The 24,445-nt window shown below is 53.8% G+C and overlaps 2 protein-coding genes across 4 annotated transcripts; one reads left to right on the top strand and one right to left on the bottom strand.

Annotated features, from left to right (window-relative positions):
* Window positions 1-1,544: 1,544 nt before the first annotated feature.
* On the bottom strand, window positions 1,545-4,739 carry Inha (inhibin subunit alpha). The gene is made up of 2 exons (XM_032901415.1): window positions 4,082-4,739; window positions 1,545-2,584 (listed from the first exon to the last, which is right to left on the bottom strand). Exons 1-2 carry the CDS (start codon window positions 4,350-4,352, stop codon window positions 1,755-1,757), a joined length of 1,101 nt encoding a protein of 366 aa, XP_032757306.1. The 5' UTR covers window positions 4,353-4,739; the 3' UTR covers window positions 1,545-1,754.
* Window positions 4,740-5,334: 595 nt separating this feature from the next.
* Obsl1 (obscurin like cytoskeletal adaptor 1) lies at window positions 5,335-23,604 on the top strand. Of its 3 annotated transcripts, XM_032901418.1 has the most exons (20): window positions 5,335-6,368; window positions 7,767-8,036; window positions 8,114-8,365; window positions 8,511-8,813; window positions 8,963-9,259; window positions 10,871-11,143; window positions 12,456-12,728; window positions 13,488-13,760; window positions 16,507-16,779; window positions 17,509-17,784; window positions 17,859-18,146; window positions 18,302-18,577; window positions 19,175-19,444; window positions 19,560-19,832; window positions 20,406-20,672; window positions 21,455-21,567; window positions 22,080-22,236; window positions 22,368-22,529; window positions 22,839-22,943; window positions 23,250-23,604. In XM_032901418.1, exons 1-20 carry the CDS (start codon window positions 5,357-5,359, stop codon window positions 23,525-23,527), a joined length of 5,691 nt encoding a protein of 1,896 aa, XP_032757309.1. In that variant the 5' UTR covers window positions 5,335-5,356; the 3' UTR covers window positions 23,528-23,604. The 3 variants fall into 3 exon arrangements, with proteins under 3 accessions (XP_032757309.1, XP_032757310.1, XP_032757311.1); XM_032901419.1 differs by lacking the exon at window positions 18,302-18,577; XM_032901420.1 differs by lacking the exons at window positions 16,507-16,779; window positions 17,509-17,784; window positions 17,859-18,146; ... (7 more) ...; window positions 22,839-22,943; window positions 23,250-23,604 and adding an exon at window positions 14,143-14,436.
* Window positions 23,605-24,445: the final 841 nt, after the last annotated feature.

Raw genomic sequence — 24,445 nt, 5'->3', positions numbered from 1 at the left:
AGCGAACAAGGGATCATAGGCAGCCTTGAGAAAAAGCTCCTGGATCCCCACTGGCTAAGCCTGTGCAGTGCACTCCCCAATCCCGACCTCTAAGACCACCGAACTCTAAGCACAACAACACAGTTCTAACCCTGGTGGAGATGAAGGTACTGGGAAAGCCTCAGCTGTGAACTCAGTCCATCTGCCATTGCCTTCAGAGCCTCCTAGGGTGAGTGAACCAAGTCTGGGTCTTATGTGGGGACCTGCACTGAGGCCCCTGTGCTGCCAGGAATAGAAGCTCCTTCAGGTTTATTCAGGTGGGGGAGGGGTGTCGAAAGGACTCTGACCTCTGGGATTCTTTCCCTCTGTGTCTGCACCCTTCACCGAGCTGCTGGAAGGAAGCCTTTGACAAGCCTGAGGCTCTGCTAGCACAAAAACACACTGGAGTCCTCAGTCAGGAGCCAAAAGTGCTCTTGGGTCCCATGTTGATGGACCGAATACTCCAGACCACTCCTACACACATTCCATACTGTGATAGGACCAATCTGCTGGAAGCTCTGGGATAAGGAAGTGTGAAAAAATCCAGAGAAGGAAGTTCTGAATGTCCCATTTTGGAGGCAAAACAAATGAGGAAAAGGAAGAGACAGAGAGAGGGAGGGAGGGAGGGAGGGAGGGAGAGAGAGAGAGAGAGAGAGAGAGAGAGAGAGAGATTGAGAGTGTTTGTTAAGACACTCTGCTTTCCTCGGAGTGCATATAAAGTATATGGACCAGTTCACCAAAAGCACGTTTCCCCAGCTGTGGCTACTCTTTCCATTTTCCTGACATTATACGCTGTTAAATGTTGTGTAAAGATACAGAGGAAGCACCAAGGGATCCTGAGTCCCACCCAGGTGAGTGAGGCTATCCTGCAATCCCTAGAGCTCGGCAAGATGCCCTCAGTTCCAAACCAGTCCGGGCCATAAGATGAGCAGTTAGGGGAGGATGAAAGGCCCAAAACCGGTTTCTTAGCAATCCTGACATCATCAGCTCATGGACATTCTTGTATCTTCCTTCTGGTCATCAGACTTCGGATGACACTGCCTCTCTCCTTGAGAATTTCTCTGTGACGCTGTCAACTCATTCATTTGCCCCTTTCTTCCCACCCAAGCTCTCAGGAGGCATGGAGATCTGCTCTGCTCTGGACAACTGCCCAGTGGGGTTGCAAAGTCTATGAATCCCTGACCTTGAGGTAGACACCAGTCAGCCAGACCAGAGAATGGCTGCATGTGTGGGGGTGGGGGTGGGATATGACAGCCTTAGATGAAACCACTATGCTAGTAAATTTCTTTTAGGTGTGGCAAGACAGACTATGTGACATATCCAGTTCAGCTTGTAAGGGGACAATGTGTCCCTAGAGTGGGTGTCCAAAACTCTGGGACACTTGGCATCTTCCCAACAAATTCACATCTAATTTTACCTCTTAGACTATAGATCTCTAAAGCCAAAAGCAGTTAACTCAAAATCCCACAATGCAATTCTCTCTGACCCCCAGACCTCCCCAACCCCTTATCAAAGACAGTCTGGAATGCATACAAAGTCATACACACTTCCTTCTTTATTGTTATCCACAGGACCTGGGTGGAGTGGGGTGTGGAAGCCTCAGACAGAAAGATGAAGGGAAAAGGAAGTGGAAACTGTCTACTTTCCACACCCCACCTTCCTCCTAGCTGACGACCGACCGTGGGATGGTGAGGCGATGGTGGCCAGTGGCTGTGGGAGGAGGAGACGAGGTGCTTTTAGATACAAGCACAGTGTTGTGTAATGAGGTTCGGTACCATCTCATACTTGAAAGAGTAACCTCCATCTGAGGTGGTTCGGACGCGTAGGGACCTCATGCTCCCTGGTAGAGCTGCACAGCAGGGCTTGGCCCCTGGCACCAAAAACAGGGGCTGAGCCGGGGTAGGGGGAGCCCCAGGGACTGGCAGGGGCAGATCAGATGTGGGCATCCCGCAGCTACCATGGCAGTAGTGGAAAATGAAGCTGGGAGGGTGTACGATCCAGCGGTCCCAGCCCAGCTCCTGGAAGGAGATGTTGAGGGCAGCTCGATGGCAGAAGGCATGGGCAGCGGGTTCCTCTGGAGGCCTCTGCAGCAAACGCAAGGCTGCAGGAGACCAAGGCCAAGGCATCGAGGGAGCTGAACGTCGAGCCCTCTCCCCCGCACTGGGGGCTCGAGCCCTAGTGTGGGCCACCAGGAAAGGAGTGGTCTCAGGCCGGCCTGAGCAAGAGCAGAGTGGGCACCGCAGCAGCAACACGAGGATGGGGTGGGTCAGCAGAGGGAAAGCGGAGGCCGCCAGGTGCAGGACAGCCCAGCGTGGGGGGCTCTGTCCCAAAGACACAGGCACTGCCATGGGCCCCCCAGATGACAGCACCAGAAGATCTAGCAGGGGCCTAGAGCTATTGGAGGCTGCTGTGCTCTTCCTGTCGAGCCCCGTGTGGAACCACAGCTGGGCTGAAGTCACCTGGTGGCTGCGTATGTGTTGGGATGGCCGGAATACATAAGTGAAGAGACCTTCCTCAGACTCCTGGGCAAGCCCTCCAGCAGCTGCCTGATCCTCACAGGTGGCACCTGCAGGAGACAGAGAAGGGAAAGAGACGATAGCCTTGATCTGTGGGACCTGAGACACCTCCACCTGAGAAGAATGTGGACGTCATCACCCAAACATCAAACATCAAGTGCCACTTAGACCCAGACACCCTCTGGAGTCTTGGGAAAAGTGACAGGGGCTCCCCAATTTTCTATTCATCATCAAAACACAACACTGGCAGATTTCCTCCTAAGCAATGTGTAAGAATCCATTTCACTCTAGAGTTCGTCCTCAGGTATACTTGTGAAGCTTACAGTAGTGGTCAGCAGATACCCTGAAGTAATTCTCATGCCTTGGGGCATGAGCGTGTCTTGTTGCTTTTGCTCTATCCTGGCAAGTCAGAAACTTTAAACGATACATTTCTTAAAGTAACTGTGTTTTTACACTGTTACTTACAGGGTAGGGCAACAACTTAGATGGTCAAACTCTTGTTGCTTTATCATTAAGACCAGAGTTCAATCCCAGTACTCACATAACGAGCTGGGTGCACTCCCATAGTACTGAGGAGACAGACACCTGGGGCTTGCTGGCCAGTCAGTCTAACTTATAAGTGAGGTCCTGGTTCCGTGAGAGAGACTGTCTCAAAAACTAAGGCAGAGAGTGACTAAGCTGCCCTCTGACCTCCACACACGTACAAGCATATGCATGAACTAACAAAGACAGAGGAGGAGGAAAAGAGAAAGAATGGAAGGAAAAGGAGAACAGAACAGAGGCCAGTCCTTCCCAGGAAGTGCAGCTGCCATTCCTGTCCCAGGGTACACACAGACTATATGGTAAATATTATGGACCAGCTGTCATCATGACTGGCAGTTGGGGCCGTACTAGAACACGGCCTCTCTCACTATAAATTCTAACAATTTATCCATTCTCAAGACAAGACACTAAAGCAACTGACAGTCAGCTAGTTAAGTGGCAAGACTGGGATTCCACTTGATCTGAAATCCGTAATTTCTGCTACTATGCTGCCAGGGGCTGAAGGCACAGAAGCTAGGAGACCTCAGAGTGGGCCAGATGAGAAAAGCCCAGCAAGAGGACTTTACCTATCCAGTCATCCATCAGGATATAGAAAACACATACTGGGGTGGAAACGAGACTCCTGGGAACATAGGCAGGTTTCCCAACTAAGCATTCTGCTGCATCCCTGAGATCCTCTCAAGTCCCAACTGCCTACAGCTAATGAAACAGGGTGTGTGTGAGGCAGGGGACACACAGGACAGACAGCAACCTGAGCTCTGTCTCTACAGAACCTTAGCTTTCCTATTCCAGGCATGCTAGGCTCACTGGATCAGTCCAGCTTGAGAGAGAGAGGTCACCACTTATTTGATGCCGATCAGAGTGCCTTAGGAACTGACCCCTTGCTGCAAAGCCAGCTGAGCAGTAGGGCTGCCATTTATGCCCAGAGCTGCCTGACCCCCAAGCCCATGAAATAGGTACCGGCTACTTTTCAAAGTTGACCTGCCAGTCCCCAACTTCATTACCTGTGGCTGGGAAAAGGATGGCCTGGGAGACATCCTCCTCCTCTGGTTCAGAGGTCCTGTGCATGAAGCCCCCAAGGGCATGTCTTCGAGGCAGCCGCCTTATTCCAGGACCCCCACCTTCCCCATCCATTGCTGGGGGCCCCAAGGCATCTAGGAATAGTGCCTTCACTTTGGCCAGGACAAGCTCCCGGACAAGTTCTGGCCCCTGGCAGCTGTCCACATCCTGTAGGGTCAACAGCAAAAGGAGCAGCAGAGACGGCTGGATCACCATAGTTCACTTGCCCTGACGACAGGGAGCCCACACTCTGTCCTGTGCCCTTTCTGTCTAGGACCTCCCCACTCTCCCCTCCCCATCCCACTGCTTGCCTTCTTCTACCCTTCTTCCCCAGTCTCCCCCAGTCCTTCCCACGCCCTCCAGTCCCAGTTGCCCCTGCCCATGGCATTGAGACCTCCTATCTCTGACGCAGATGTCTGTGGCCCTGAGCCTTATCTCCCACTCCCGCCAAGAATGTGGGGGAAGGGGCTGTGATGGGTATTCACCCCAAGTGACCTGACCCATTCAGGCAAGCATACAACCCACTACACACACACACACACACACACACACACACACACACACACACACACACACACACACTGGGTGCTAGGGTTGGCCAGTCATCAAATCATTTGTCAGGAGGACAGAATGCCCCAAACCCCTCAGACTTTCTGGGGCTCTTTTCAACCATAGCAGCTGCTAGGCCAACGTGGGAGGGAAGACCTGGGGTTGAGGCTCTGGGTGGAGGGCAGGTGGTCCTGCCTGCTCTATACTTAGCCTGGAGGAGCCAGTCTGGGCTCTTGACCTCCAGCTGTGTCATCAGAGAATATTTTTGGGATTGGCAGCTGCAGGCGACAAAGTCACTCAGGCCCAAGCCTGGCCGGCAGTTGGAGACCTGGCTGCTGGAGGTGGGAGGGAGGAGGGGAAAGAGGCCCAGAGGCCCAGGCTGTGGGAGGGGGCTGGGAGAGGCTCCTAAGAGCAGGAAGCCAGGCCGCGGGCCGTCTAGGCTGTAGGGCCCCTCGCTGGGCAGGCAAACAGGAAGGACTGCCCCCCCCTGAGTTCTGGGCTCAGGGCCCAGGGGTGCCGCGCAGCAGGGCTGCAACCTGGGTCAGGATAGGAGACGAGCAGGCACCAGCAGTCCCAGGGAGTCCCACCGGTCCCTGCTCCCGCTCCGCCACGCCCTGGTCTCTGCTCCCGGCCTTCCCGCGCTCCCAGGCAGGCCATCTGCAGCGGCCGCAATGAAGGCCAGTTCAGGGGATCAGGGGAGTCCCCCGTGTTTCCTACGCTTCCCGCGGCCCGTGCGGGTGGTAAGTGGCGCGGAGGCCGAGCTCAAATGCGTGGTCCTGGGAGAGCCGCCGCCCACCGTCTTGTGGGAGAAAGGCGGGCAGCAGCTGGTGGCCTCGGAGCGCCTGAGCTTTCCAGAGGACGGCGCCGAGCACGGCCTGCTGTTGAGCGGCGCGCTGCCCACCGACGCCGGGGTCTACGTGTGCCGCGCCCGCAACGCGGCCGGAGAGGCCTACGCGGCGGCCGCCGTCACGGTGCTGGAACCCCCGGCCCCAGAGCCCGAGCCCCAATCTTCCGAGTGTCCGCCGCCGCCTCCGGGCACCGGGGAGGGCGCCCCGGTGTTGCTGACGGGACCCCAGTCCCAATGGGTGCTGCGAGGGGCGGAGGTGGAGCTGACGTGCCAGGTGGGAGGCCTCCCGGAGCCCAAGCTGTACTGGGAGAAGGATGGGATGGCCTTGGACGAAGTGTGGGACAGCAGCCACTACAAGCTGGAGCCGGGCCGCGGCGCGAGTGACGGGGGCGCAAGCCTGACGTTACGCATCCTGGCAGCGCGGCTGCCCGATTCCGGGGTGTACGTGTGCCACGCCCGCAACGCGCACGGTCACGCGCAGGCGGGCGCGCTGCTCCAGGTGCACCAGCCCCACGAGAACCCGCCCCAGGATCCTGATGAGCCCCCCATACGCGTGATAGAGCCGCTCAAATGCGCGCCCAAGACCTTCTGGGTGAACGAGGGCAAGCACGCCAAGTTCCGCTGCTACGTGATGGGCAAGCCTGAGCCCGAGATCGAATGGCACTTGGAGGGCCGCCCTCTGCTCCCCGACCGCCGCCGCCTCATGTACCGCGACCGTGACGGTGGCTTTGTACTTAAGGTGCTCTACTGCCAGGCCAAGGACCGTGGCCTCTACGTGTGCGCGGCGCGCAACTCCGCGGGCCAGACCCTAAGCGCGGTTCAGCTGCACGTGAAAGGTAGAGCACTGTGCCTCCAGTGCCCTCAGAAATTCTCCTTGCTCATGTCCACCCCCACGTCCTGAGGAATATTGAATTACCATTACCAACCTGCCTCCCACCCTCAGGGATGCAGATTTAGATGTCTCCAGTGTACTAGTGTATTTCTTAGCAAACTACCCAGGTGATTTCAAGGCAGATGGTGAAAAACACTAAGCTAAGGAATAGAAGACCGTGTGTAAACCTTACCAGTTCTAGAACATTCCTATCCTTTACTCTTTTAGGCCTCCTTTCCCAATTGGATTCCCGTCGGTAGCAATCTCTGTAAAATAATAGACCCAAGTTGTGGGTGTAAATAACTAAGGCTAAATTTATAATATGCTAATCAGTGAGAACAAGGGGGCTGCTGTATTGGAAACACACATTTGGAGTGGAGGCTGTGTTCACAGCTTCAGGCCCTGAATCTGTTAGGAAGGCTGGCGCAAACCTCCCTGGAGCCACTGCTCATTCACAGGGGATCTGCCAGAGGAAAAGTACCAGGCAGTCTGTATTCTCTTTTAAGTGTCAAAGATAAAAGCAAAAGACATGAGGGGGAAAGTTTACCTTACATGTTTTCAGAACTCATGAACAGAAAATGCAGAGAAAACAAGACACTCTCACGTCACACTGGAAGCTAAAGTTCCCTGTAACGGGACTTGATCACAATTTGAGGCATTACATTTTCACTGTTTGTTGCCCAACTTTCTCCTGCCAAGAAAAGCATGTTGGGAAATTCCCTTGAGTGCTGCCTGGCACTTAACCAAGTACCTGAGCTGTGGCAGCATCCTCACAAGTCCCAACTCAATGTGCCCAAACTTGCTAGGCCAGTGAGACACTGGAATGCCCTCAAGAAAGTAAAGGAACTTCTCTGAGTGGAACCAAGACTTTTTTCCCCCAGCAAGTTAACTCTCTACCGGTTTCCTGTTTCCGAAATACGGGTTTGTTTGTTTGTTTGTTTGTTTGTTTTTTCTTTTCTTCGGAGCTGGGGACCGAACCCAGGGCCTTGCGCTTGCTAGGCAGGAAATACGGTTTTGAAATATGGTTAGAATGCTGTCAAAATGAAATTCAGTGCAGACCCTTGCAGAATTACAGAAAAGTTGTAGAGTTGGGGGCCAGTTTTAACATCACTGATCTGGTTCAACACTTGCCCTCGCTACCTTCCAATTTAACACAGGAGCAAATCGAGACACAGAGATGGTGTAAGACACGTTCAAGGTGATAGGGCTGGTGGGCATCAGGGTCAGGCTGGATCAGGCCAACTAAGTTTGCTGGGAATTCAGCTGCCATTCCTAGCTTGCTAGGGAGAGGATTACTGTCTGGTATACATTATCCTCCTCAACTAGTCTCTCTCCTGACCTTTCTCTTGTTCTCTTTCTACAGAACCCCGCCTCCGGTTCACAAGGCCCCTGCAGGATGTGGAGGGTCGAGAGCATGGGATCGTAGTCCTGGAGTGTAAAGTACCCAACTCTCGGATTCCCACCGCCTGGTTCCGAGAGGACCAGCGACTGTTACCCTGCCGCAAGTACGAGCAGATTGAAGAAGGCACCGTGAGACGCCTCGTCATCCACAGGCTGAAGGCAGATGACGATGGTGTCTATCTGTGCGAGATGCGGGGCCGAGTGCGCACGGTGGCCAATGTGACGGTCAAAGGTCAGCTGGCCAGTGGGAGGAGGCTGAGGCCGGTGGTGCCTCGTTCCTGGGCTGACGGATTCCCATCCACATCTCAGGACCCATCCTGAAGCGCTTACCCCGGAAGCTGGATGTCCTGGAGGGAGAGAACGCGGTGCTGCTGGTGGAGACTCAAGAAGCTGGGGTCCAGGGGTGCTGGAGCCGTGATGGGGAGGAGCTGCCAGCCACCTGCCAGAGCAGTTGTGGTCACATGCATGCCCTGGTCCTTCCCGGGGTGACCCGAGAAGATGCTGGCGAGGTCACCTTTAGCCTGGGCAACTCCCGTACCACCACCCTGCTCAGAGTGAAATGTGAGAGCAAGAATGCTTGCAAATAGGAGGGTCGGGGCAAGGGGGGTGCCAGTTGCCACTGTCTGGGTTGGGGAAATGGATGTAAAGCAGGAGTGTGGCTGGGGGCTTGTACGAGGTTCAGGTGAAAATCCCACCCTTATCTTAGGTGTCAAGCACAGTCCTCCTGGGCCCCCTGTACTGGTTGAGATGTTCAAAGGCCAAAAGAACACAGTCCTGCTGACCTGGAAGCCCCCAGAGCCACCTCCAGAAACCTCCTTCATCTACCGCCTGGAGCGGCAGGAAGTCGGGTCTGAGGATTGGATCCAGTGCTTCAGCATTGAGAAAGCTGGAGCCGTAGAGGTGCCAGGGGACTGTGTACCCACTGAGGGTGACTACCGCTTCCGCATCTGCACAGTCAGTGAACATGGCCGCAGTCCCCATGTCGTGTTCAATGGCTCTGCTCACCTTGGTGAGTTAATCCTTTGTGACTTGCCCATCAGTGTCTGTGCCCAGTCACGATCTCTGTGACCTTTCTTCCCTTCTCTGACCCTTTGTGGTTTCCCATCCTCCAGCTTGACCTTTTCTGGTTCTAACAACCACACCCTGTCTCTGCCCCAGTGCCCACAGCTCGCCTGGTGTCAGGCCTGGAAGATGTGCAGGTGTATGACGGGGAAGATGCCGTCTTCTCCCTTGATCTGTCCACCATCATCCAGGGCTCTTGGTTCCTTAATGGAGAGCAGCTCAAGAATGATGAGGCAGAGGGCCAGGTGGAGCCTGGAGCCCTCCGGTACCGAATAGAGCAAAAGGGCCTGCAGCACAGACTCATCCTGCAAGCGGTCAAGCACCAGGACAATGGGGCCCTGGTAGGCTTCATCTGCCCTGGTGTGCAAGATTCTGCTGCCCTCAGTATCCAAGGTTGGTAACTGGTGGACACCTAGGCAGACAGGTTGAAAGCACAGAAGGCATGTTTGCCCGAAAGAGGCGGATACTGTTCCTGCTCCTGACAGCGGGGCTGGAAGAGTCAGGGGCGTTCATGATGGGCTCAGATTGAGAGCACGGACACCCAGTTTCAACTCCCACATATAGAGCTTCTCTTGGGCTCACAGCATTATCCCCATTCTTTGGATTGTTTGCTTTGTAGTCAGGCTAGGCATGTAGCTTGTGGTAGAGCACTATGCCCAGCATGGGATCAACTCAATACTACTACTACTACTACTACTACTACTACTACTACTACTACTACTACCACCACCACTACTATTATTATTATTATTATTATTATTATTATTATTATTATTATTATACTTGTCCTCTCATTTGAAAGGTATGGGTCCTGGCCCTAGTCCCTGCCTGCTTTCTGTCCTCTTGTCTAATTACCAAGTAAGACCCTATCTCCTAGCCAAGTCCACCTTGAACCAGGCACAGCCCTAATCACTTGATTTAGGTAATTAGCACCATTCTGCCGATAGCCTCATAAAACAGGTTCTTAGCCATTTCCCACTGTACACATAGGAAGACAGGCACAGAGAGGTTTAATGGCCTGCTCAGAGTTACAAAGTTAACGAGTGATGGTTCTGGATTGTGAATCCAAGTAGTCTGGGTCCAGGACTGCACCCTATCCCCATACTTCATTTTTAACAAGGAACAAGAGGGAATTTAGCATCATTCGGGGCTGGGAGAGCTAAAAATTCAAGGGCTATCCTGGCGCTCAGTTTTCTTGCTATGGCTAGAGAACCTGGGGTCTTAGCGATGGTAGCTTCCAGCATCAGCGGTAGAGAGCAAAGTCAGAAATGTCAAGCTCAGCATTTCCAAGTAACAAAAGACCACTAACACCAGAGGGCTTAGCCACTTTTCGGTTGCTGTAACAGAATAGCTGATGCTGGGTACTTTATAAAGAAAAAAAAATTGTTTTGCTCACAGCTCTGGAAACTGAAGTCTGAAGTTGGTCAGCCCAGTCTTTAGTGACCCTTACCCCAGCTTTTCACTAAGTCAGACCATGACAAAGAAATAGAAGGGCAGTCATGACGAGAAGGAACCAAGTACATAGGATGAACTTGCTTTCTAGCAACATATGCAAGGACTCAGTGGGTTCCTCTGAGAGCTACCTCCCACTAAGCTTCAGCATTAAATACTTCTTCCTTTTCCTCCTCCCCTGGGCTTCCCTTCTTAGATGCTCCACACACTGTCACCCTGAGGACTACAGTCCCATCACATGAATGTCTTCCTGGGGATAACTCGGAACAAACCATAGCAATGCACAACCCTTTTCCTTTTCTAAGTCAGGGAATTGAACCTAGCACCTTATGTGCGCACTCCATAGATGGCGCAGCCGCCGTTCTCTTCCCCCTTGACCCTCAAACCTGTTTTTAAATATTCTAACGGACATCCAGGCTTTAGTCACTGACAACAGTTGTCTACCTGGTGTATTCGCCCCTACACCAGCACACAGACTAGGTAAAGGGTTGCATATCTGAGGAGCAGAATAGACCAGAGACGTTGCAAGTGACCAGGTTTCTCTCCGTGCAGAAAGCCCGGTGCACATCCTGAGTCCCCAGGATAAGGTGTCGCTGACCTTCATGACCTCTGAACGGGTAGTGTTGACCTGTGAGCTCTCAAGAGTGGATTTTCCAGCAACCTGGTACAAGGATGGTCAGAAGGTGGAGGAGAGCGAGTCGCTCGTAGTGAAGATGGATGGGCGCAAACACCGACTGATCCTGCCTGAGGCTCAAGTCCGAGACAGTGGTGAATTTGAATGCAGAACGGAAGGGATCTCAGCCTTCTTCGGCGTCACTGTTCAAGGTCAGGAACCTTGCTGGCTGCTTCTGGCTGAGGCTGATTTGGGGAGCTTTTTGTAAACCCCTGCCCCTTTGGTCTGTTGGCTTGGTGGGAGTCCCCTTTTATAGAGGGCTTTTTGCTTGCTTTGTGGTTTTTGCCTTGGGCCTAGGGCCTTGTGGGTGCTGGGTGAGCATTCTACTACTGAGAAACATCCATGGTCTTGCATTTGCATCTTACATCTCTCATGGACCCCCATCATCTAACACGATTGCCCACCTGTGCATATACACCCTCTGCTGGATTCCATGAGGGGGCCTAATGCAATTGAGGGAGGAAAAGGGGCGGGGCTGGCATTTATTGAGAGTCTGCTCTGGAGCTAGAGTTATGCTAGGTAATTTGCACGTATGCTATTTTGTTTGGTTTTCACATCTCAATAACACATAATCTCCAGTTAATCTCCAGTCCACAGGTAAAGACATTGAGGCCCAAAGAAGTATTGTGACTTCCTTGTTATCAGGCAGCCAACACAGATGGTGGCCTGGCTTTTTCCTGCTACTTATGGTGGTTGTAGTAGGCGGGAGTGTTAAGTATATTGGTCCAGGGGTTCCCATAGACAGGAGTACACTAGAAGTCTGTTAAAAATGCATGTTCCCAGGTCTCCTGGGCCGTCCAAAGCGGAAACATTCGGGACTGAGCCTGAGGGATCGTCTCTTTAGACAGCTGACAATAATGACAGTCATTCACTCAGCTGGGTGACACATGCGGATTTGAGGCCAGCCCCAGCTGTGTGAGTCGCTGACTCTCAAGGCAGTCAGCATAGGCGCTACTGATCCCTTTGAGTCGAAATCCTGATTCAACTCAGGAAACCCTGTGACCTAAGGTTTTCCCATCAAGCCACTCCATAGCACCATGATGGTACCAGCTTGGCCTGCAAGCCCTTAACATCTGGGCCTTTGAGATACTGCCCGTGCACAAAGCATTCCACTGCCCAGAGAAGTGGTTGCTTCATCCTGACTGAGTCATCCTCCAGGCCTGTCCTTTCTGCCCTGTCCTTGAACAGTAAACCCAGCCAGGTGCCTTGTGGTTCCGATCTCCATTCTGCCTGTGTCAATGTTGGCTGCCACTGTGTGACCCCTGGGTGCCTCCTACCCTCTGTGTTCCCACTCAGCTACCTTTGGGGATCTATTTCATCTTTCATGCCAATAGGATCTCATGCCGCTAAACTCCTGCATGGCATGGCTTTAATTACCATCCCTCCCTACTGCCAGTGACCTCCTGCTGCCCTCGAGTCTCCTGTGTAAGGGGTACTTATGATCCCTCTCTGTTCCCCATCAAGATCCCCCAGTGCACATCGTGGACCCCCAAGAACATGTGTTTGTCCATGCCATCACTTCCGAGAGTGTCATGCTGACCTGTGAGGTGGACCGCGAGGACACAACTGTGCACTGGTACAAGGATGGGCAGGAGGTGGAGGAGAGTGCCGTCATTGTATTAGAAAAGGAAGGGCTCCGTCACCGCCTGGTGCTTCGTGCAGCTCAGCCCTCTGACGGGGGCGAGTTTCAGTGTGTTGTGGGAGACGAACGGGCCTACTTCACAGTTACCATCACAGGTGAGAGCAGCTATCCCACGTGCTCCTGCGTGTTGTCACTCTTGCTGCCCCCTCTAGCCTCCCTGTGTTATTGAGTCCTGAACACACGAGTCCTGCTACTCATCAACAGGGAGCCCTACCTTTTACATCTTCCAGGGGACCCCCTGATAAGAGGGTTCCTGGGGACAGTAGTTCTGTTACAGAGCCATGGACTAGGTGTGGAAGGGGTCAAAAAGTCTCAGAAGCCTATATGGTATCCCAGTCCATTTGAGACCCAGTCCCCTTCTCACAGTACTTTTGTTTTTAATTATTTATTTTATGTATATGACTACACTGTGGCTGTCTTCACACACACCAGAAGAGGGCATCGGATCCCATTACAGATGGTTGTGAGCCAAAATGTGGTTGCTGGGAATTGAACTCAGGACCTCTAGAAGAGCAGTCAGTGCTTTTAACTGCTGAGCCATCTCTCTAGGTCCCCCATGTTTCATTCTGTCCTTGTCCTACCCTAGAGACTGTAAACATTCTACGGTTAATGTTGACGCCACACTCCCCATTACGCAGCTTCCACACAAGCTTGTGTGTACTCTGGAGATTATGTCAATGATGGCTACTCTCAGGGACTTATGTGGCACTAGCTGTGAGTGACTGCCTAGAGAATGATTTCTTCAACACGTGGCTGACTTTCAAAGCATAGGAGAGGGGCCTGGATTAGGAAGGGTAGCAGGACACCCCAGTCCTGTCCCCTCTTGCCTAGGACCAGATGTCTCTGTCCTTCAGATGTCTCTTCATGGATCGTGTACCCCAGTGGCAAAGTGTATGTGGCAGCTGTACGCCTAGAACGTGTGGTGCTAACCTGTGAGCTGTGCCGGCCCTGGGCTGAGGTGCGCTGGACCAAAGATGGGGAGGAGGTAGTGGAGAGCCCAGCACTGCTCCTGGAGAAGGAGGATACCATCCGGCACCTGGTGCTGCCCTCTGTCCAGCTTGAGGACTCTGGCGAGTACCTGTGTGAAATCCATGATGAGTCAGCTTCCTTCACCATCACCGTCACAGGTGTGGGCCCACCCCAGCCCCCAGAGTCACCAGAGGACAACCCTGAGCCCGAGGGGTGTTGAGTGAATGTTTCTCCACATGCAAGCTTGCTGGTGTCAGGGAGGGACGTGTGGGTTGAGGGTGCATGCACCAGGGACCCTGATGGAAAGAACCTGGATCCCAATTGGAATCAACAAGTCCTTCTCTGGTGTCAACAAAGCCAGGTCTAGCTTTGTCCCACCAGGCTCACTGACTAAACCCCATGTAGGCCAGGTGTCTGGGCTGCTAGTCAGTTAGCTGCCAGACTAGCTGAGGAGGCAGTTGCTAAGCAGGGGTCACAAATGGGGAGACCCTTGGACTCCGACTCTGTGCAGCCCACAGATGTGTTTTGTTTGGCCTGCAGAGTCATACCAAAGTCAGGACAGTCCAAATAACAACCCGGAGTTATGCGTCCTCTTGAAAAAGCCGAAGACCCGGCGGTTCTGGTCTCGTCTCCCCCCGTGGCGACGAACAGCTGGCACTGAGTAGCAGCTGCCCCATAGTATGGGGCCCCCATTTCTCTGTTCCACCCTCCCTGCCATTCCTCCTGCCTCTCCCCAGACTTCTTTAGCCATTGACTTAACCTTCTTGGCCCTCGCAGTTTGCAACCCCTGTGTTAAACCAATAAATGCACCAATAAACATTCCAAGAAACCTCATGATAAATAAGTTCACTTAGGGTTGAGGGCTCCACAGAACAGACAGGCAGAGAGGACCTGGGAGGAGGCCTTTCAGAGTGACTAATATGGGCTGGGCTCCATGTATTCAGCAACATATGAACAGACATGTATTTCCTTCTCAAAGAGCACAGCCTAGTAAGAAAGCCAGACACATGTCAGCGTAGGCTGTCAAGGACAGTGCAGGAATCCCTGGGTTGCTGGCCACTATCCTACTCAGGGTAATGAAGATGTTTATCTGCTTGTAATGGAACTAAGTTGAGTTAAGGGAATATTCTAGGTATGGAGAAGTACAGGACAGCCAGAAATGTCGCTGGTTTATGCCAGAGTCCTCAGGATTATAGCTCACAGCCCCATTCCCAGTGTGCATGGTAGGGGAGGGGGGCATTTAGGCACTTCCAGACATCACAGAAGAACCCCAGTGGTAGCACAAGGACAGCTACCCTATTCTTCACAGTCCTCTTGCCTTCTTTTCTGACTTGCCCAAGGAGCCATGCCCAGGATGAGCTACTTAGGGATTTCCACTCACTATACCCCAGATGGAGTCCACAATTGCAACAAGACTCATTCTCTAGTTCCCAGCCCTGACCAGACATCACAACCACAACCAAAGCACCATAGGCCGCCTCACAGTAAAGTTCACACAAATGCCACCTCACCCCCAGGCCTGAGTGGATCAAGTCCCACCACACCCAATGGCTTCTGTAGTTATATCTTTCCCCCCATCTCACTGCCACAACCTCTTCCACAGTCATTCCATACAGAAGAAGCTGCCTTCTGTAATCCTCTGGCCTTGTCATGACTGGATCAGACATTTTGAAAAAAGAACGCCGTCTTGTTTCCACAAGACGTGGCTGTTTCTGAGCTCAAGTGTACTGTGTGGCTGGGTTTGGCCAAGAACTGAAAAATCTTAGGCAGGAAAGCCAGCAGTTCCCTTGCCTGACCACAAGGGGGCCAGGTGTACGCTAGTCTTCTGGAAACTATTTGTAGGAGAGCAAGAAGGCGTGGTATTATGGACAGGCAAGCTTGGGCTTGGTGAGGGTCTAATAATACTGACTTAGCTCCTTTTCTGTGGAAGAGTGATCTGCCCCTGAGTACAAGCTCCCTGAAACAGTGTAGCATCCCTGGGAAACTTTAGGCAGGACTTAACAACTTTGGTATACAAGGATTCGGTCCCTAGTTGCTGCAAGTGGGAGGCTTGGATGCCCCCTCTCCCCCACCTGCAGCAGGAAGCCCGCCTAGGACAGAATGCTCCCTCTCCTGCTCCAGGAGCTGTAGCTGTCCCGGACCTTAAGGGCAATCCATTGCTTAATCATTTCGTGACTCAGTTCTTTATCTGGAAAATGGAGACAGCATAGTGCTTTCCTCCAGACATCAGTGCGAGGCTCAACAATGCTCAGAACTACGACTGGAGCATTAGGAAGTGTTTGTTTTTTACAGATCCTGGTTCCACCCCTGCACAGTTTTGAAAGCCCCCAAGCCCTCATAACCAAAAGGCTTCTTAAAAGTTCAATAGTCGTCCGCTATGATGGTTTACACCTTTAATCCCAGGCCTCAGGAGGTAGAGGCAGGTGATTCTCTGTGTTTTCCAGGCTATCCTGGTCTACATAGTAAGTTTCAGACCAGTCGGGGCTATGTAGTGAGATCAGAAGTTTGGCAGTCAAAATTTATTTCACTAAAACTGAGTTTAACTGATGCATACTTAATTATTCTTTAATTATCTGGTAGGGCTAGTATATCTGTATCTCTGTGAGACTTGACTGTATCTTTTAGTATATCTTGCTGAGGGTAAATATATTAGACAGCAAAAATGTCAATGGGAATAGTTATAAGAGGCAGAGGCAGGACCTGGAGGTATCTACCAAATGAGGAAAGTCCAGAAGATTCTGGGTTCTGTAGATGTCTGGTCTTGAGGATTTCAGGGACAGACCAGGAACTTACTGTTACTTATTACTCAGAATGCAGGACCGTTATTAACACGGGCCAGCAGGGGCCCCATGCTCTGCCCGGTCATGCTAGTTAGTTGACAGTTGTGTTTGCCGTGTTCTGCAGAGCCCCCTGTGCGGATCATATACCCCCAGGATGAGGTGACCTTACATGCTGTGAGTCTGGAATGTGTGGTGCTCACATGTGAGCTGTCCCGAGTGGACGCTCCTGTACGCTGGTACAAGGACGGGCTAGAGGTGGAGGAGACGGAGGCCCTGGTGCTCCAGAGTGATGGGCCTCGTCGCCGCCTGGTGTTGCCTGCGGCCCAGCCGGAGGACGGGGGCGAGTTTGTGTGTGATGCTGGGGATGATTCAGCCTTCTTCACTGTCACTGTCACAGGTGGGTAGTTTCCGCAGACACCTCCAGGGAGGTAAAGAGACAGGGTGCTACAGGACTTACATCCACTCTCCCTACTCCCCCCGTTTCCCTTCCCCCATGCCTCTGCCTACCAGACTCCTCAGTCTTAGTCATCAGAGAGCTCAGTTCAACCCGGGACAGTGTCCACAGGCCTGGTGAGAGGGAGCCCAGCAGTTAGGATCATTCATTCATTCATTCATTCAGCAAATGCTTATCTAACAACTAGCATATGCTTGGCACCATCCTAGATGCTGAGGTACAAAGTGAACCAGTGAGCTACAAGTTTCAGTGTTCGTGGAACTCACGTTGGGAAGTGGTAGTGAGGCAAAAAAATTAAAAAAATAAAAAAATTTAAAAATTTTTAAAAATTAAAAAAAAAGAAAAGAAAAAGGAAAAATAGATGGATTATGGAGGAGCAGTAGCTGTCAGAGGCAAAGCATAGAAAGGAAGGGAGTGTGGATGGATCTTTTTGGGGGGTACCAAAATTTTTGGGTACCTACTTTTTTGGGGTCACCAAACATTTTTGGAGGTACCAAAAGCTTTTTGGGGGTGGTGGATCTAAGGAGAGGTGAATGGATAGATTTGGGTATAAGTCTGTCTACAAGTCCTTTTTTTCATAGAAGCCCCTCAGGTCTTTACTATAAAGTGTATTGGAGAGGTAGGGAGCGGGCATCAGTCAAAACCGTATGCCCTTTTCTGCCCACCCACCAGCTCCACCAGAGAGAATTGTGCACCCAGTGGCCCGATCCCTGGATTTGCAGTTTGGGGCTCCAGGACACGTGGAGCTACGCTGTGAAGTGGCCCCGGCTGGGTCTCAGGTGCGCTGGTACAAGGATGGGCTAGAGGTAGAAGTGTCAGAGGCACTGCAGCTGGGTGCGGAGGGGCCCGCCCGCACTCTCACCCTGCCCCACGCCCAACCTGAGGATGCCGGGGAGTATGTATGTGAGACCCGAGATGAGGCTGTCACCTTCAACGTCAGCCTGGCTGGTGGGTGTGCTGGGCCAGCCTGGGGTGGGGAGGAAGGGGCTGGCTTGGGCTTACGACCCCCTTTCCTCGAACAGAGCTTCCAGTGCAGTTTCTGGCTCCAGAGGCAGTCCCAAACCCGCTCCGCGTGGTTCCTGGGGAGCCAGTGATGCTGAGCTGTGAGCTGTCCCGAGCAAGCGCGCACGTGTCCTGGAGCCACAATGGGAACCCTGTGAAGCAGGGTGAAGGACTAGAGCTTCGAGCTGAGGGTCCTCGCCGAATCCTCTGCATCCAGGCTGCAGACCTAGCTCACACAGGTGTCTACACCTGCCAGTCTGGGACAGCCCCTGGGGCCCCAAGCCTCAGCTTCAATGTCCAGGTGGCTGGTGAGTACAGCCTGGGCAGAAAGCCTTCGTAGTCCCCCATATCCAGGGTTCCCCCACTTCCTAAGACATCACATCTTTCCCTTGCCCCGTTTCCCCAGCTTGTCTCCCTGCCCTTCTCATTGCCCTCCCAGTGACCCCTAGCTCTGACCCCACAGAGCCCCCGGTGCGGGTAGTGGCCCCCGAGGCAGCCCAGACGAGGGTTCGAAGCACCCCAGGCGGGGACCTAGAGCTGGTGGTGCACCTCTCCAGGCCAGGGGGCCCTGTGCGCTGGTACAAGGACGGGGAGCGCCTGGCAAGCCAGGGGCGGGTGCAGCTGGAACAAGCCGGGGAGAGGCAGGTGCTGCGGGTGCGGGGGGCACGGAGAGGGGATGCTGGGGAATACCTGTGTGACGCATCCCAGGACAGTCGCATCTTCATCGTCAGTGTGGAAGGTAACAGTGCACCCCTGACACCCATTGTTCTCTTGTACCCACAAAGACCACCTCCCGTCCTCTGGGCCCTTTCCATCTCCTACACCTCACCCGACTGCTCTCTATGGCTCCCACCAATGCGTTTGTGATTGTCACTGTAATAGGGCAAATTCCTTTTTCCAGCACCCTAGCATGGCAGGATGTATGGCCCAGTGGATAAGAAAAAGACCTGTAGAGTCAACTTGCAACTCAGACTCGGTTCTCTGGGAGTTGTGTGACATTTGCATAGCCGTTTTACTCCTCTGAGCCCCAGCTCTGAAATGGGATGGCAGATAGGTTGCTATGACTACTAGATGCTGTAACAGGGCCCATAATAAATGATGTATTGATACTAGAGGGTTGGGAAGGGGTGCTAGGCTGGGATTTCATGGAACTTACTGAGTGTGGCCAGGAATTGGCCTCCTGGTCTTTGGGAGAACCCTCACAACCAGCACACAGCAGAGCCTCACTCAAGGTGTAGTAATTGGTGGGAGAATGAGAGCTTGAGTCCTGAGGAAGGGTGGAGAAGGACAAAGGGAGAAAGAGGTATCCAGTTCCCTGCCTCACCCCTCCTTCCAGAGCCCCCTCCAGTGAAGCTGGTCTCGGAACTGACGCCCCTGACGGTCCACGAGGGTGATGACGCCACATTCCAGTGTGAAGTTTCACCACCAGATGCCGAAGTCACCTGGCTACGCAATGGAGCCATTGTCACTCCAGGGCCACAGCTGGAAATGGTCCACAGTGGTTCGAGCCGCACTTTGATCATCCGAGGCTGCCAACTCAAAGACGCAGGGACCCTGACGGCACGAGCTGGAGCCACTGACACAAGTGCCAGGCTCCATGTTCGAGGTTTAGTGCGACCGAGCATAAAATGCTCTGTTCCCTGTAACCCCCTGACGACCGTGGCCTAGAAGTGAGATAGGCTTCAACATCCTGCTCCATGACCTCTTGTCTTCCCTTCCAGAGACAGAGCTGCTCTTCCTGCGGCGGCTGCAGGACGTGCGGGCGGAGGAAGGCCAGGATGTGTACCTTGAGGTGGAGACAGGCCGAGTAGGTGCACCTGGAGCTGTCCGCTGGCTACGAGGTGGGGAACCTCTTCCTCTGGACTCTCGCCTGACCACGGCCCAGGATGGCCATGTCCACCGTCTCTCTATCCATGGCGTCCTGCTTACCGACCAGGGTACCTACGGCTGTGAGAGCCACCATGATCGCACCCTGGCCAGGCTCAGTGTGAGGCGTGAGTGCCCAGTCTTCTCCTAATTCATCATTTACCTGGCTGGCCCAGAGTCCCCGAGACCCACCACCACCACCACCAAAGTGCTCCTTTCTACTGAGGAAAGCCTGCCCTGGCCCTCCCAACCTGGGGTTAGAGCCAGAAGGCTCCTGCTCAAATCAAAAACCTCTTTTTCTACTGTTTTCTAATTACCTCAGAAGTCCAAATGGACTTTGCTTTTCACTCCCAACTTCCCAGATGGCTTTGCTAGCAACATAAATGTTATACTCTAGAAAGACTCTCTGTATTTAACCCCCACACCCCCACACCGCTCCACACCGAGACTCCTCAACCCCCAAACTCTAACAATCCCATGCTTTTTTTCTCCTTCTCCTAACCACAATACACCTCTCCCCTGACCAAATCTAGCCAATTGTGTCTGTCCTTTCCTCCCTCCCTCCCACCCAGTCCGAACTGTACAACCAAGGCCTTCGGTGGAGTGCTGGGGGTGGTGCAGAGCATGCTGGGAGTGAGTGAGCCCCTGCACCCTGCCCAGGGTCAGAACTGGCATTCTCCCTCTCTCATCTCCCACACTAGCTCGGCAGCTGAGGGAACTTCGGCCTCTGGAGGATGTGACCGTCCATGAGGGGGGCAGTGCCACCTTCCAGCTGGAGCTGTCCCAGGAGGGTGTGACCGGAGAATGGGCCCAGGGTGGAGTGCGGCTACACCCAGGGCCCAAGTGCCACATTCACTCAGAAGGCCGCACTCACTGCTTGGTGCTAAGCGGCCTGGGTCTGGCTGACTCGGGCTGTATCTCCTTCACTGCGGATACCCTTCGATGTGCCGCTCGACTCACAGTGAGAGGTGAGGCCTCTGGGCCCCTGCCTACTAAATCCTTGTGTGTGACTACTGACCTAACCATGTGGCTCCTACTGACTGCCCTGACAGAATGGGGAATCCCCTGGACTCTTTGGATCTGTGTGGGCCACAGTGACCACCTTGCTTGAGTACAGCTGCTCCTGTTGTCTGTAGCCCTGCATCTGGTGCTACCATATCTGTATGGTCCCTTTTGTTTGCCTACCTGGACATGTCCCCACTGGCTATTTACTATGACTCAGTGACTTTCTTGGCCACCTATGTGTGCCTCCTGTAATATTCCCTCTGATGAGCCACCAGAGAAAGCTCTAGTACTAATTCTGTCCGTGGCCCCCATGTTTTAGCCCTAATGATCTCCCCATTAGCCTCAGCTCTAGGGACCCTCGGTGCCCTGTGGAGCATTTTTATGCCCCCCCCAGGCCCAGTGTCTTCAGCTGTCCACTCCAGCCATGTGGTCACTGCTGCCCGTGTTTGTGAGTGATTCTTTTGCCATTTCTTCTTCCACCTCTGCCATTGCCCTCCAGCCCCAGTGTGTCCCCTGCTGACGACCTCAGAATGTGACCCCTAGCCCATTGGCTCTCTGGCCCTGCTATGTCCCCTACTCTACAGCACCTCTCAAATTTCCTGACCTCACACACTGTCCACTCAGTAGTAGCCTCCACGGACCACCTGCATGTGTCTGCCACTGACCCACTGTGTCTGTGTGTTGTACAAGTCGGATTCTCATTCCTCACCCTGCTCCTTGGCATTTCTCCCTTACCCACTCTCAGAGGTCCCAGTGACTATTGTGCAGGGGCCACAGGACCTAGAAGTGACTGAAGGTGACACAGCCACGTTCGAGTGCGAGCTTTCCCAGACTTTGGCTGACGTAATATGGGAGAAGGTCAGAGCATGGGCCTAGTGCAGACCTATCGGCATAACAATAATTCGAGCAAGAAACTAACACTCACTGGACCTGTGAGACTGGCACTGGGCTGAGATTGATGTCACATTTAATCCTTTTTAATCCTTAGAACACCCTGTGAAGGACACCTTGTTGTTACCAGGCTTTCTAAGGAATACATTCTGTGAGATAAATTAGTTGCTCAAGGGCAGACAAAAGCACAGCCTATGTTGAAAACCAATTTTAAAATCCACACTCAGTGGGTCCATGCATAACTTTGGGCTTTCTGAGCCATTGGTGCCAGTTCTGTGTTTTAAAGTCCTCAAGGGATGGCATCTTCTCAGAGAAGTGACCAAAATGGGAAGTTGTGGGACAGTCCTAGCTGGGGAACACAAGGAATCCACTAGTGCGCTTCTAGCCAGCTTGGCATCCACAGAGGACAGCGCCATCTTCCAGGGTCGCAACCTCCAGAATCCTACTGGGGTCGGTCTGACCTATTATCCCACCCTTAGGATGGGCAGGCGCTCTCTCTCAGCCCGCGACTCAGGCTCCAGGCTCTTGGCACGCGCCGCCTTCTGCTTCTGCGGCGTTGCAGCTCCTCAGACGCCGGGACCTACTGCTGCGCTGTGGGGACAGCTCGCTCCGGGCCTGCGCGCTTGACCGTGCGCGGTGGGTACTCAGAGATGCCAGGGTATTACTTTGAGTGCCCCTACACTTTACCCGCGTCTAGGGAGGGGGCGTGGCGGATGTGTGTCCTGGCTCCGCCTCGCCCCCGTCTCACGCTCCCGGCCCCTCCCCAGAACGAGAGGTGTCTGTGCTCGGTGAGCTCAGGTCGGTAAGCGCCCGCGAGGGAGACAGCGCTACATTCGAGTGCACCGTGTCGGAGTCCGAGACAACCGGACGCTGGGAGCTCGGAGGCCGCGCGCTGAGACCCGGAGGCCGCGTTCGCATCCGACAGGAAGGTGTGGGCCTCTTTCTACCCTCTGTGACCCCTTGTTACCTTGCCCAGGGTTCAGGCAGACTCCGCCCCATTCAGATAAGCCCCGCCTCTAGCTCGAGCAGGCCCCGCCCCACCAACCCGCTGCTAGGGTCTTCCGGACTTTCCTCCGCCGCCAGCTTTGAGTCCTGCCTAGCTCCTTTTGGCGTCCTCTCTCCAATTCCGCGCGCTGACACTTCGGAACCTCCCCGGGACTTGCTCGGGTGCCACTCTCCTTCTCGAATTCTCCCGGGAAGCGGCTGAGACCTCAATACCTCCCCACCCCCAACCTCAGGGAAGAAACACATTCTGGTGCTGAGCGAACTGCGAACCGAGGACACCGGAGAAGTCTGCTTCCAGGCGGGACCCGCCCAGTCCTTGGCTCGGCTGGAGGTGGAGGGTAAGCTTCTGAGGCGAAGGCGACAGGGAAGGGCATCATCTCCCGTCCTGGGACTGACTAACTAGCCGCTGGTCCTAGAGATGCTGCTTCTTCATCGCTCCTCTTGAGGGGCTCTCTTGGGGCAGGTCACAGAGAGCAGCTCATTTCCTCAGGAGGAGACCGAGAGGAAGAGACTTTGAACTGGGCATGCAGGGAAACGGACTGATGCACGGAGGGCTTGTGCCAGGAGTGGAGGTCGTAGGGAAGATGCATCTCTCCTCTAGGGGCCGTGCTTGTCCTTATTAAGCCCCTGTCCCCCAAACGCAGCGTTGCCTCTCCAGATGTGCCGCCGCCCACCTCGCGAGAAGACGGTTCTGGTCGACCGCAGGGCGGTGTTGGAGGTGACTGTGTCCCGCCCTGGGGGCCACGTGTGTTGGATGCGGGAGGGGGTCGAATTATGCCCGGGAAGCAAGTATGAGATGCGTAGCCACGGCACCACCCACAGCCTAGTCATCCATGACGTCCGACCTGAGGACCAGGGCACATACAGCTGCCAAGCAGGCCAGGACAGTGCTGACACACAGCTGCTGGTAGAGGGTGAGTAGATCCCACTGGGCAGAGTCACAAGAAACAGGTTGCCCAGGCAGGAGGGGCTACCTGGAAGCTGCAGTGCCCAGCTACACCTATGGGAGGTTTTCCAGGACTCAGGGAAAGATTCTTGGCAGTGGGTTCTGATGCATGTGGGGGATGGGGAAGGGTAGGGGTGGGAGAGATCACACTCAAGGCTGAAGAAGAGAGAGAACCCAGAGTCTCAAAAGAAGCTTCCCTGACCTTCCTAGGGCCCTTCCTACTAGGGCTTCTCACTTTCCTCTGCTTGTGGTGCGTGCTTGTCTCCCCAGAACACCTGATTGCTAGTTGCCCCTTTCCCCACTCTCCACCAGTATCTGCTGGCACCTGTCTTTCACCTCCTCCTGTCCTCTTTCCAGCTGGCTTCTGGTCACCTCAGTGCGTTCCACAGCGACCTGGGAAGTTCCCTCTATTCTTTCCCTCTTTGATGTAGGAAGCACCCTCTCTACCCTGTCTTTGCATTTCTTTCACATATTTTGCTGTGCGTCCCACCCTACCTGCTCCCACCTTCTCAGCCCTACAGACATTCTTGCCAGAGGCTCTGAAAGCTTGGGACCCAGCTCTTCCCAAGGGTATCCAGACTCTGCTAGGAGAGGAAACTGGCTTGGCCCTACTCTCCCCACCCCCAGTCCCACATGCACTCGTTCCTCTACAGGTGACTAGAGGACTGATACACACCAAGCAGGTGCCCTCGGACCATTTGGAAGGATCGTACCCTTATACTGGGCAGGGTGGGGAGGGAGGAGCCAGAGGTATCGGGTAACAATAAAGACTGTTCACGCCCACACCTGTCTGTGTGCCATGGGAGGGCAGACCATGCTTGGAGCCCCTGTAGTCAGTGTCACAGCTCCAAGGCTGCAGTGTTTCCAGCTTGGTTGATGAAAAGTACCAGTTAT

The sequence above is a fragment of the Rattus rattus genome, chromosome 4, assembly GCF_011064425.1.
Source record: "Rattus rattus isolate New Zealand chromosome 4, Rrattus_CSIRO_v1, whole genome shotgun sequence".
NCBI classification, from domain to species: Eukaryota; Metazoa; Chordata; class Mammalia; order Rodentia; family Muridae; genus Rattus; species Rattus rattus.
This window is presented reverse-complemented; position numbering and strand designations above follow the sequence as displayed.

Coding starts and splice junctions, on each gene's coding strand:
- Obsl1 (XM_032901418.1), top strand. CDS start 5,357: ATGAAGGCCAGTTCAGGGGATCAGGGGAGTCCCCCGTGTTTCCTACGC. Junction 6,369..7,766: donor GGTTCAGCTGCACGTGAAAG/GTAGAGCACTGT, acceptor CTCTTTCTACAG/AACCCCGCCTCCGGTTCACA. Junction 8,366..8,510: donor CACCCTGCTCAGAGTGAAAT/GTGAGAGCAAGA, acceptor CCCTTATCTTAG/GTGTCAAGCACAGTCCTCCT.
- Inha (XM_032901415.1), bottom strand. CDS start 4,352: ATGGTGATCCAGCCGTCTCTGCTGCTCCTTTTGCTGTTGACCCTACAG. Junction 2,585..4,081: donor CATCCTTTTCCCAGCCACAG/GTAATGAAGTTG, acceptor TGTCTCCTGCAG/GTGCCACCTGTGAGGATCAG.